The sequence below is a fragment of the Delphinapterus leucas genome, chromosome 14, assembly GCF_059928025.1.
Source record: "Delphinapterus leucas isolate spDelLeu-1000000601 "Yukka" chromosome 14, BTC_Dleu_Yukka2, whole genome shotgun sequence".
In the NCBI taxonomy this organism is placed as follows: Eukaryota; Metazoa; Chordata; class Mammalia; order Artiodactyla; family Monodontidae; genus Delphinapterus; species Delphinapterus leucas.
In genome coordinates this window covers 72,041,345-72,054,977 of record NC_143142.1, presented here as the reverse complement: position 1 = coordinate 72,054,977, position 13,633 = coordinate 72,041,345, and the positions used below count along the sequence as shown (strand labels likewise).

Genomic DNA, 13,633 nt, shown 5'->3' with positions numbered 1-13,633 from the left:
CTGAGCACGGAGCACATTAACTAAGTGCAAGGTAGCACCACTAAACCCCAGAGAGGGGTCTAATAAAATGTAGACTATCACAGGGGGGACCTCTAGATCTCAGGTTGATCCATAACACACCATCTGGGCTCCCAGGGACTGCCAGGCTCTCGCATGCATATAATAATGTGACCATAGGTAGCCTTGACGCACAGAAGGGGAGGATGTGTGAAGGAGAAAGGGATGGGTGCACGTAAGCAAACTTCGTCAGCGCTCACTCAGCACCAGCCAGGAAAGCCATGTGCACTGCAGTCACTAGAGAAGAGCTCTGTCCTGAGGGCAGGGGTATTTTATTAGATATGCCTGACTAAATGCCTCTCACTTTTGCTTGAAAGTTATATTCTCAAACCATCTTCCGAACACTGATTTAGCTTCCAAGACACTTTGATATGGGCAAGAAAGGTGTCCCTAATGGAGAAACAGGTTTTCCAAATATTAAAAAGGGATGCCCCCATGTGATAATTTAATAAGTTGGCACTTCCTTATGATTTCAGTAAGTGCCAATGCCATCAAGGTTCATCATTTCTACATATATAAGAACAACCTGGGGACTTCCCTGGTGGCACAGTGGTTAAGAATCTGACTGCCAATGCAAGGGACACAGGTTCAAGCCCTGGTCCAGGAATATCCCACAGGCCACGGAGCAACTAAGCCCGTGCGCCACAACTACTGAGCCTGTGCTCCAGAGCCCACGAGCCACAGCTACTGAGCCCACGTGCCACTACTGAGCCCACGCGCCTAGAGCCTGTGCTCTGCAACAAGAGAAGCCACTGCCATGAGAAGCCCGCGCACTGGAACGAAGAGTAGCCCCCGCTCGCCGCAACTAGAGAAAACCCGCGTGCGGCAATGAAGACCCAACGCAGCCAAAAAGAAAGAAATAAACAAATTTTTTTTAAAAAACCTGCTTCTGAACCTGAGAGGGTGAGGATCACCCAGGAAACACCTGTCACACACATTAGTAAATGCCAGAAAGCATCTTCTACTTAGAGATGGCTGCCAATCTAAATACAGAAGGCCTAATACAGGATCTGATAAACAGCAGGCACTGAAAATATATTGAATAAAGATAATTTTTCCTAAAACATAAACCAAAAGTTTTTAAATCATAAAATTATACAACAGTTAAAATATTTATATCCAATGAGTTTGATACTTATATATAATTTTCCAATTAAATTATTTATAAAGTCAATGAATCTAAATGATTTTATCATCCCTTTTCTCTTTATAAATCTTGATGATTCTTCATATGATAAAAAATAAATACTACAGGCCCTTTAAATAAAAAGTATATGCCGTAACAGCATTGAAGAAGCAATTTTTAAAAGGACTTTGCCAGGGTAATAAGTAGTCACTAAAGATTTATATCACACAAACCATCTGTGAAAATTTTCCTTTGCTTGTCTAACTTGTGTTAGCACAGAGGGTCTTCTTTCTCAACAAATGATTTTTCTTGTTTTAAGGGAGGCAGTATGATATAACAGAAAGAACACAGTCCCTAGAGTCAGATAAAGCTGATTTGGGATCCTAGTGCCAGGAATGACTCACTGTGAGACTGGGGCAAGTCATTTAATCACTCCGGCTATCAGCTTCCTTATACATAAAAGGATATACTCCTACCTAATTTGTAAGGATGTGGGGAGGCCTAAATGAGAAACCATACAGGAAACACCTATATAATATTTGCTATAAATGTGAGTTCTCTTCTCTTCCCTCTTCTTCCCCATTGAGAACATAAATCACATTTTTCTATATACATTGTAATTTCCCAACACTCAACACAGTAAATGATGAGTAATTTGAAGCACAAAGAATTTGACAGTTATGAAAGAATAAGGAAGAATACCAGGAATGTAAGTGAGAAGCTATAAATTCCTGTGCAAATTGCTGTGTCAGCCAGGCATATGAAACGGTCCTTTCTTTTACAGAGTTGTGAAGTCAAAACACGAACTCAAGAACCAACTGCACAAGCAAGGAAAAGGGTATCATCCCCAAAATGGACTGTGTCAATCATGAGTGGAATCACCAAGGCTTTAGCAAGAGAGAATTCCATTATTTAGGATCTAGAACACTTACCCAACCAGTAAAAGGGCTCTCACCTGGGTAACCAGGATAGAGAGAGCAGAAGCAGCAGTGACAATGGCTTACCTTACATCTTTCAACATTAGTCTCCTCGTCTTTGTTTTCCTCCCCCACTACACTGTCTTATGAAAAATACTTTTACTACTCTAATTCTAGTCTTCCTGTCCTATTACCCATCCCCACCCACTTCTCATATAAAAATACAGACTCAATGTTTAAAAAACATTTTTTCAATTGTACACCTATAATAAATTGTGCTGACTTGGCCAGTTACAGAAATTGATACTAACCTGTATGCCAGTATGTGTGCAAGCTAATTTTGTAAATTCAATACATCTGCCGTCGTTCACGTCCCAGAGGCACATCTCTCTATAAAATAAGATAACAGCTGACTTTAAATCTGAGTTTTGGAAGCACTGTTCAACTTTGTCACAGTGGTTTAAAATTAATCTTCCATTAAAACTGACATATTTCTGAAAAAGTATTGATGGTATATAGTCATTATTGCTGTTCATCAAAAATTCTGGTCCTCCCACCCACCGTCCTAAACTCCCCTCCAACCTAACCACCCCCACCTTGATCCACATTCTTTCTGGGCACCTGGAAGGACTGCACCTCCTGGCTCCCTTTTAGTTGGTGGAGTCTTCTGAGTAGTTCTGACCAGAACTGATATGAGACCCTCCAGAACTCTCCTCTGCCTCTATACCAGATAGCGGCGGCTCCTTCACCCTCAGCCTCAAAGTAAGGAGAATTATGAAGCAGAGCACAGCCCTAAGTGATATATGAAGGGCAAGTGGCAAAAACTAGAAATAAACTTTTAATTTAAACCACTGCAATTTTCCATCGGTTATCAACCTACTAGAAAACTTAGCACTGCAAAAAGCAAAACTTAAGGTCAACTGAATTCCAAATCTTTGCAAATTAAATATAATATTCCAGTTTTAATTCCATATTTATTGCAGAAGTTTTATTGCATGCATACCAAAAGAAAAAAGCTTTATCTCACACTAAAGATACAACATTTGAAATTAGAAATGTCAATATGCCTTGTATTTTAAAGAAATAAATTTAAGATTTATTTAACAGAAGACAACATTAATAAAATGTAATGATCCTGATATTAGGGTATTCTTTAAGATGTCTTTTCCTATATCTCATATGGTATAAATTTTTCAAAGGAAATTCACCCAATCTATTTAGAATATTCACTCTAATATGAATTATCCTTTAATTGGCCAAAAGGTACTATATTTTCACCTGCTGCTGCCTTTCAGTTACACAAGGTTCTTTTTAAATTCATAAATTATGAGGAGTAGAAGGGACAAGTTCTTAAATAATTCTCTTCCAGTTCCCCAACTCCCTTCAATAACATATTGTGTAAATATACAATTTTCTAAACACTCTAAAAGTTTTTTCTTTTAATTCCCCACACTCTAGACCCTACAAATACTGTTCAATGACTTACCTCTCTAAAAGCAAGCTCTATTCTGAGCCTTAGGAATACATGTAGCCATATTAGTGCATTAATGTACATCAATATAACTGTTTAAACTTTTGCGTGGCTTCGTCTTCCAAATTTATGCTAGCCTAGCATCACTGAGGTTTTTTAAAACTCTCAGAGTTGTCGGCCAATTCAGCAAAAATGCCTTGGGGATTAATGATCATTCTTTAAATTTTATGGTATTCTGAGTTTCTCAAAAGCAAGGCAAAACCATAATCATAAATTACAATAAAATACAAAGTATTATAAAAATCATTAATAAAGATAAAATTCATTTTGAAAACCATATTTCAAATATCTTTATGTTGAAACAACTGAGGCATTTATTTAAAAGGCACCCCCAAAGAAAAAAAAAAATTCCTACTTACTAATACAGTGGTACTATTTGCAACACAGACTTACGAGGAGAAAAGTGAATAAGAAAATACTTACCCACTCTCGGATGCGCTCACAATATACTGTTTGTCACTAGAAGCACAAGCTTTAGATAAACAGGTGATTGAAGCTGTGTGACCAAATAACAGTGCTCGAGGATTAACCTAGAAATACACAAATATGTTGATATTAGTACCAAATTTTTTAAGTAATCATTTTTAGGAATCCTGTTAAATATTCAGTACAATATACAGATACAGATTTGAGAAGAACTGCTCAGAACATCAAAAACTAAGAGCTGCAAAACACTGACGCCCACCAATTTAATGCGCACAATCAGCCCACCACGTAGTTCTAAAGTCAAAAGTGGAAAACCAAGAGGTGGCATTACTTGCCCAATATCATGCAAAGAATGATGGAACCAGGATTTAAAGCAGGGCAGTGTTTGGCACTAAGCTCCAATACACTGAGAAATCAGGTTAAGAATGTGTATTAGTATACAAAATAATTTAACCTCACCTATTTTTAAAATAATACTTTGCATGATTTGAAAGTACATTTAGAGTCTCTAGACTATGGACATCCCCAAACACACAAAAAAAAGAACAGGTACCCTACCAAAAGCTGATATCAATGTTGACTATCAGGAACCAGACTGACCTTCACAGCCTAATGATTTAGTGCCACAGTGCCTTATGAAAGGACGGCTTAATACCCACTATTCTAAAATAGTCTAGCAATCAGCCCCCAAATTCATCTACTCTGTACCAAACTGCATGCTATCATTTCAGGTTACTTCAAGGCCTTAAGTAATTTCAGGATATCTTTCTTAAACATTTAATACATACAAATAATATTTGTAACACATGTACAAGACATAAAAAAAAATACATAACCACATACTCAATACCCAGTTTAAAAAAACGGAATATGATTAATACCTTTAAAGCCCCTTTCATGATATCCATTTTGCAAAGAATCAAAATCACTTTAGCCTTATTTTGCATAATTATAATTAAAAGAAAAATACAATCATTGTTTATGGTTAGAACAGGCCTAGAATGTTTTCTCATACATCCAAAATTTTCTCATACATCCAACCCCATTTCTATACAGAGACTCTGTGTTCCTCCACTGGAAAAAAAAAAAAATGCTCTTGGCCAATTCTTTAATTTCTCCCAAGAAAATCAAATTTACCAATTGTTAGTTTTATTTTCAATGTACATGGCTTTGCTAGAAAATCCCATTTTCAGTCATACTGGAGTAACTAGAACTGACTGTACTCCCACCAAAATCTAGAAAAATGAATAAAAATAATTGAAGTATAAAAATCACATAATCATCTCAATAGAGACAATAAAAGCATTTGACAAAACTCAATATCCTTTCATGATTAAAAACTCTCAACAAATTGGGTATAGAAGGAATGTACCCCAACATAATAAAGGCCATATACAACAAGCCCACAGATAACATCATATTCAACAGTAAAAAGCTAACAGCCTTTTCTCGAAGATCAAGAACAAGACAAAGATAGCTACTCTTGACATTTCTAATCAACATAATACTGGAAGTCTTAGCCAGAGCAATTGGGCAAAAAACTAAACAAACAAAGCATCCAAATTGAAAAGGAAGTAAAATTGTCTCTGTTGTAGGTGACATGATCTTATATGTAGAAAATCCTAAAGACTCCAACCAAAAGACTGTTAGAACTAATGAACAAATTCAGAAAAGTTGCATGATACAAAATAAACATACAAAAATCAGTTGTTTCTATAACAACAAGATATCTGACAGAGAAATTAAGAAAGCAATCCCACTTACAATAGCATCAAAAAGAATAAATTACTTAGAAATAAATTTAACCAAGGAGGTGAAACACCTGTATTCTGAAAATTATCAGACACTAATGAAAGAAGTGGAAGAAGAAATAAATAACGTGGGAAAGATATCCCACGTTCTTGGGTTGGAAGAATTAATGTTATTAAAAGGTCCATACTGCCCAAAGCAATCTACAGAGTGAATGCAATTCTATCAAAATTCCAATGGTGTTTTTCAGAAATAGAAAAATAGAAAAAACCATGATAAAATTTGTGTGGAACCATAAAAGACACCAAATAGCCAAAGCAATTTTGAGAAAGAACAAAGTTGGAGGCTTCACACAGTAAGTATTAATATAACTGGAGGAAAAATAAAAATATGGCGTATTGTTATATTTATACCTTTTATCTATATCTCACCATATCCCATAAAAATTTATGTCATAGTTATTAACTAATAAACATTTCACACATAATCAGTACAAAGATAATCTGTTCAACATATTCAAAAAACCATCCATCATCAAAGACCACAGTTCAAAAGTGACAGTTATCAGTGGCAAGGTGTGATGTTTAGAATAAAATGATGTGATGTGTCAGTTCTTAAGAGTAAACACTAACATCAATGTTCCAATCTGGAACTTTGAGGCTACTAGTTCTATAGTCAGCCAACAATCAGCACTCCTTTTGTTTCCCCCTTTAGCAATTTTTTCTTTCTACTACCTGAGATGCTACAATTACATTCATTAACTAAATCCTTACTATGTACAAGCACTGTGATAACGGCTTAATACACATTCCTTCATAGAATCCTTACCACAACCTTGTGTAGTTGATCCTATTTGAAAAATGGCAAGACTTAGGCATCAAATGGTTAAAAACTGCCAAAAGTCACACAGCTAGACACTACAGTAGCCAAGATTGAAGCCAACTTCACCCACCTGCAACATCTGAGCTCTTACCACAATGTTTCACTTCGTTCATTAATGCCATGTATTATACTATTCTTTGCAATTACAGCTTTATAGGTAGTCGAAGCATTAAAACACTATACTGTAGACAATACCAGCATTAACAGGTTCCCTCCTTTACTCTTATCACCATCTGTCTAGGTACTCACTAAACTACTGCTTCTGCAGTATCTCTCAGATATTTTATTGCCACCATGTTAGGCCAGGCTGCCCTTTTTCACAGGTAAAAGGAGACCAAGATATGCATGGCAAAAGTTCTAGCTACAGTTCTGAATCCTTTCCTAACAAAAGAAGGGAAGACACCATGACCTCAAGAGAAGGTATTTTGTGCCCTCCCCACTCTGTATGTTATATGACTTATTGGTCCTTCATAGGCATAAATGACTGCTATAAAGTGCATTAAGAAGGCCCTCTACATGAATCAAAAGACAATAACCAAGCCACTTTTTATTCAGCCTTCTTTTCCCCTGGGTAAACAGTCCAATTCTCTTAATATCTTTCAAAGGATGTATTTCTCTCCTAGTCAGTCTCCTCTCCCCCTTTAATCCCTCTTACTTGAATTTAAATAAATATAACATTCTAGTGAAATCCATGCAAAAAATTCAGTAAAAGAATGGTTTCTAAGATCTTACAAGTAAATCTTATTGCTTGTAATAACTCCAATAAAATGTGGTGGGATTTTGTTCTCCTCATCACTACACTGCTGATTCCTATTTAGTTTGCTATCAATCCTGAAGGCATATCACGTTCTACAACACTCATTTCCAGTCACTTTCCAAACTGTAACCCTAGCCTTGACATGTCATCCAAGTGTGTGGATCATTTTTTCAGTTCTAGCAATTCCATGCCTAGGTGAATACCTAAGAGCAACGAAAACATATGTCCACACAAAAACTCACACACAAATGTTCAAAGCAGCATTATTCACTATGGTCAAAAGTAAAAACAACCCAAATGCCCATCAACTGATCAACAGACAAATAAAATGCAGTATACCTATACAATGGAATATCATTTGGCCATTAAAAGAAATGAAATATTGATACATGCTACAACATGGATGAACCGTGAAAATATTATCTAAGTGAAAAAAGCCAATCACAGAAGATCACATACTAAATGATTCTATTTACATAAAGTGTCCAGAATAGGCAGATCTATAGAGACAGGAAATAGATTTGTGGTTGCCCGGGGGACATGGGGGTATATTGGGCGTAACTGCTACAAAGTACAAGGTTTGCTTCCAAGGTGATGAAAATGTTCTAAAATTGACTGTGGTAATGCCTGCACAACTCTGTGAACAGAGTAAAGAAACATTAAATTGTACACTTTAAAGAGTATATTGTATGGCGTGTAAATTTTATCTCAATAAGGCTGTTAAAAAAAATGTTTAGTTAAAAAAATCAACTTTCTTGCCTCTACATTCCATGCCAGCTACCGCCCCATTTTCTCTGTTCCCCCTTACAGAAAAATTCCTGGGGAGAGTTGTCAGAGATTGGAGGTTAAAATATGGAAAAAGACAGTCTCTCCACAGAGAGCCAGCGCCCAGAAGCAGAGCACGCTGAGCATTCCACACCAGTAAAGGATGGCAAAAAACACATAGCGACTTTTAAAATAAATATGACAAAATTTACAAACAGTTTTACAAAAAGTTTTGCTCTCTTCAAGACATTGACCTTAGAAGGTATAAATGCTCAAAATTGTTTTTTAATATCTTTTTTGGAAACCTCCTTCAATATGGTTAGAAATTTTCTGAAAAATGCTAAATGTAACATATTAAGCCAGGTAGGATAGATATTATAATTGAAAATCAAGCCAAAAGCCAGCAGAAGTCAACTCTGATGAATCATGTAAATAATCATTCTGAATACCAATTTTAGTCAAAATACATCTCACAGAAGATATATTATGAGGTCAAATTATTCTGGAACTGTGTTATTTTTTGTTAAGTATTTTATTATATGTGAAAAGTACAATAGGCACTTCAAACACTCACTTCCAAGTCTACTGAAAGATCCCAGAGACATATTTGCCCATCATGGCATCCAGTCACGATCGTGGCCCCATCATCTGTTAAAAGTACTGCTGAGATGCAGTGGGTTGGTGCTTTGCGACCCCAAAGAACGATGGGTAGAACAAGGCTGTTTCCTGCCATTGTGCTTTCAAACCTGGAAATGTTATAAGAATAATGTCAAATGTTATATTTCCTTCTGAAACATATTACACATTTTTCTTATGAAGCCAACTTGAACTTCCTAAGTGCCAAGAATTCCTCTAAACATTATATATATAAATAAAACAGACACATACATAAAAGTATATAAAATCTAATTAAAATCTCAATTAATCCTCACAACAAATCACACGGTAAGTACTATTAGCACTCTTCTTTCACATGTAAAGACAGTGAGTCATAAAGAGTTGCAAAGTGAAAATGGAAGAAATGGAGCCCTAGTCAAGACCCAGGCAGCCTGACTTAGAACCCGGGGTCTTACTCACTCTGCTATGCTACCAAGGCAAGTGAGGTCTCCAAATCTTGTTAAGTCTCCAAACCAATAATAGTTAGCAATGTCCAAGAAAAACTGAGAGTTTCTGACAGTGTCCTAAACATTAAAAAGAATACTGCCCACTGAGAAACTCATTCACTGTATTTAGTACAAACCTATTATGTCTCAAAGTCACGAATGTCTTCTATTCTAAACTCTGAAACCTGAGGGATAAAGAACTTTAAACTCATTTCTGAATAATAAAAATTTAGTTCTGGTAAAGGTGTTTAAATTTGAGATGAATAATCAATTAAGCAGTGTATATTAGAGTACCCTGTTTGTAGCACAAATATAATGAATTATTCCTTCATATGACAAAATTAAGATCTAGTTAGTGAAACAACTAGATTTAGGTGTTACAAACTGTGTGATTAAAGACTTAAATACTAGTTCAGAGAAGTTCAAGAGACATGAAAACTGGCATAATCAGAGAGGGCTCCATATAAGACAGAGACTCTGCCAGACCTTATGAGACACTAGGAGTCACTCATAGGCTTGGTTTCTACGTGGCAACAAAAGATATATGTATAATGTAGACTCTTTAGAACGCTAAGATTGTCCTAAGAAATTTTCAGAGACACTTAAAGGAATAACCACTTTCTATGAAAGAAACTAGTTTTTTTTACCCATGGTCCTACTGCTGGTTGCTTTTAGCAAAAGTCTTTTCTTTAATCCACTACTTACACTCTTTAAACAAATAAATAAAACTAAAACTAAAATCCCTTTCCCTGGAAAGAAAATTAGGCAGGTAAAAAATTATGAATGATGTTTACCAAAAGCAGTCTATGTATATTACATCTTTTATTTTTTGTTAGAATTCATGGCTTTCATCAATTTGCCTCCCCCAAAACTTCATCTGTTTGCTACAGGTAAAAGTTGTTTGCTATAACTTGGGAAAAATTCCAAGTTCCCTTCCTATTTATAAAACCATTTACGTATCATGTTCAGCAGTTCATAGACTACTATGACATTAACAATTCTTTCCATATTCCTATTTAATATCAGAAAATGAAACAAAGCACTGAGCCAACTTTAACAAATTTGGTACAGCATGTTCCTGGCTGAATAACATATCCAACAATGACTTTCTCAAAAAGAGAATCTGGAAGAAGTTCATTCTTCCATGGTGACAGCATTCATTTTTAAGTTATATCACCAAAGATTTCTCTCAATTAAATAAGCTCACAGCATCTAACACAATATGGTGAGATCTGGAAAGAATATTTCTCTCGATATTTGAGCACTCGTATTCGATGCATATGCCTAGCTTGAAGAGAATGCAAATACACAGATTCAGCACTAAGGAATATGTGTGTGACAGGGAGATGTGTCTGTTCTGATGCAACAGGAAAGAAATTTCTGGTATTCAAGTGACAAGGAGCTCAAGGAAACCTGGAAGAAGAATACATTTCATAGCTCTTAAAACAAGTGAAAATAATCGCCCATAACATGATAAAGGTATTGGAAAACACATCCATCTCTAACTCAGCTTCTCCAGAAACTAAAACAAATCTTCACATTCTAACGAAAATCAGGAACTGACAGTCAATCAGAATCTGAGAAGAATTCTCATTAAGGGCAATTAAGAATCTTCATAAGGGAATACATTGTATTAGTTTCCTAAAAACTGCCCTGACCACAAACTGAGTGGCTTAAAAAACAGAATTTGTTGTCTCATAGCTCTTGAGCTAGAAGTCTGAAAGTAGGTGGTGTCACAGTTAGTTCCTTTTGAGGGTTGTGAAGGGAAAGGTCTGATCCACGCCTCTCTCCTTGGCTGGTAGAAGGCCAACTTCATGCTCACATGGTGTTCCCCTATGTACACGTCTCTCCCTTTTTTTATAAGGACACAGCCATGTTGGGTTAGGGCCCACCCCGATGACCTCATTTAACTCGATTACCTTTATAAAGACTTCCAAATAAGGGCACATTCTCAGGTACTAGAGGTTAAGACTTCAACATACGAATTTTAGGGGAACACAATTCAACTAATAGCAGGGACATGTCCTTTTAAAAGAACATAACCTAGGGCTTCCCTGGTGGCGCAGTGGTTGAGAGTCCGCCTGCCGATGCAGGGGACACGGGTTCAGGGGACACGGGTTCGTGCCCCAGTCTGGGAGGATCCCACGTGCCGCGGAGCGGCTGGGCCCGTGAGCCATGGCCGCTGAGCCTGCGCGTCCGGAGCCTGTGCTCCGCAACGGGTGAGGCCACAGCAGTGAGAGGCCCGCGTACCGCAAAAAAATAAATAAAATAAAAGAACATAGCCTAAAATTAATTATCCAAAAAGCAATTCTCCCTTAGGAAATAATGTTACAGAACTTCACTATATCTTTTCCAGGGGATCATACTACATCAGCTTATCTGCTATTACAACTGCTTATCTGAGGAATTAGGTAAGAAGTTCTGTCCAACCAAGGTGGGGGGGAGGGGGGATCAAATTCAAAATTCACTGCTCTATATCCAAGGACATTAGGGATTCATTGGGATAAAAAAAAAAATCACATTTTTCTGGAAAAGGCCCAAATCAAAAGTGACTGAATAAATGATTAGTGCCATATAGTATTAACTGTAATAGAAACTCTGAAGAAAATTCTTACTAACTCTCCAAAATATTGTGTACAATATACTCATATTTTGTAACTAATACATTAAGGGGAAATACCACCTTTCAAATTTTAGAGTTATAAATAAATATGCTGTACGACTAGATACTCCTAAAAACAGAAGAATACTAAGAACATTCAATTTTCATCTATGTTTGTATCAAATCTGACTTAAAATTATATTTAGACATTGGCTATTAAATAAAACTCTTTTACTGAAAAAGCTTTAGAGTCAAATAACAGAAGTTCTAGATTCTACCCCTCATTTTGCCACCAACCATGCAGGCTTTGAGCATATCATCTCATTTCTGATATTGGTTTTCTCATCAAGAGGTAGTTATAAAATTAATTTTGAATCATTTTGAAGTCAAAGAAATCAAATCATAAAGAGCAGGGGTTTGAGAGATAAAAAAATCAAGCCATCTCTTTTGGTTACCTTAATTTCATGTATTTCTATTTCACCTAATTGCACCTATTTCTCAGTTCTATACAGAAATAAAACCATACTTCAGTTAAAAACAACAACAAAAATAATAGTTGAAAAAACACTGAACTTACAGTCAGAAGAACTATATTCAAATCCTGACTCTTCTATGCAATCTTGAAAAAGTTACCCCTCTAGGTCTCAGCTTCCCCATCTGTAAAAGATGGACGATAATACTCTCCTTTCAGAAAGCTGTCATAAAGGTTAAGAGAGATCATATATGTAATGCAACTAGTAAAATATCCATCACATGGCAGATGATCAGCAACTATTCATTTTTTTAAAACACAGATTTTGCTATTCTTCACATGCTGCTTCCACATCTACTGATTTCTTTCAGCACTGTAGCTTAACATTTAATAAAGTTGTACCTTTTCAAGAGGTTACTATCTTTCACTGACTTTTTGACACAATATAAAAGTACTACTACTGTATATGCCTGTCGAACAATTCTATCTGCAAATATGACAATTCAATTCTGCATGACGTTATTAGAAATAATACTACAAACTCCAATCCCAATACTAAGACAGCTTTCAAATTAAATTCTGATCTCATTTCCCAAGTTTCCATTCTGTGTCTATACCATGGAATTACAACAGGAGATAAAATAGACACATTGACCTACACAATGGGGCTTACACACATGAAAACAACTACCACAGAGTGTGATGCAGGAGGAATCTCAAGACCTAATGGAGACACAAAAGATGGATATCCTAACGTATACTTCAGGAAGGGTTCTTGGAAGAAATGATGAGTGAGAATGAGTAGTAATTACCCAAGGAAGAGGCTCAAGGAATCACATATTCTAAGTCCCCAAGATGAGAGACCTCAGTTCTTTCTGGACAGTGAAAATAGCAGGGCTGGCATTCAGAGCACAAAGGCAGAATGAGACAAGAAACAACAAGCCCACATGCACCAAATCATAAGAACTTGGTAACCCACCTCAAGGAATTTGGAGTTTAACCTGATAGCAATGGAAAACAGGTCAACTGTTTTAAATCTGATTAGCTTTTCAGAAAGATCCCTCTAGCTACAATACAAAAGGGAGGGAGAAAACTCTGGGTTTGAAGACCAGTGGGGCTACTGCAGTACTGCTGGTAAGAGAGATGGTGCCTAAATGTATCACAACTTCATTACTATTTCTGGATTTCTCTGTCTAATGGCTGTCTCCCCTACTAGTCTTTAAGCTCCCTAAGAACAAGAACCACA

At 36.4% G+C, this 13,633-nt stretch overlaps 1 protein-coding gene across 7 annotated transcripts in view; it reads right to left on the bottom strand.

Annotated features, from left to right (window-relative positions):
* Positions 1 to 13,633, bottom strand: part of WDR7 (WD repeat domain 7) — a 375,177-nt gene that overhangs the window by 344,923 nt on the left and 16,621 nt on the right. For 5 of the 7 annotated variants that reach the window (XM_089895230.1, XM_022584415.2, XM_089895234.1 and 2 more), the window contains exons 2-4: positions 8,785 to 8,956; positions 4,055 to 4,161; positions 2,412 to 2,490 (exon numbers count right to left, since the gene is read on the bottom strand). In XM_089895230.1, the coding sequence (XP_089751356.1) occupies positions 2,412 to 2,490; positions 4,055 to 4,161; positions 8,785 to 8,943 (345 nt within the window). In that variant the 5' untranslated portion in view covers positions 8,944 to 8,956. Of the gene's footprint in view, positions 1 to 2,411; positions 2,491 to 4,054; positions 4,162 to 8,784; positions 8,957 to 12,492; positions 12,611 to 13,633 lie in introns of all 7 variants that reach the window. The other 2 variants (XM_089895232.1, XM_089895231.1) reach the window with 2 other exon arrangements.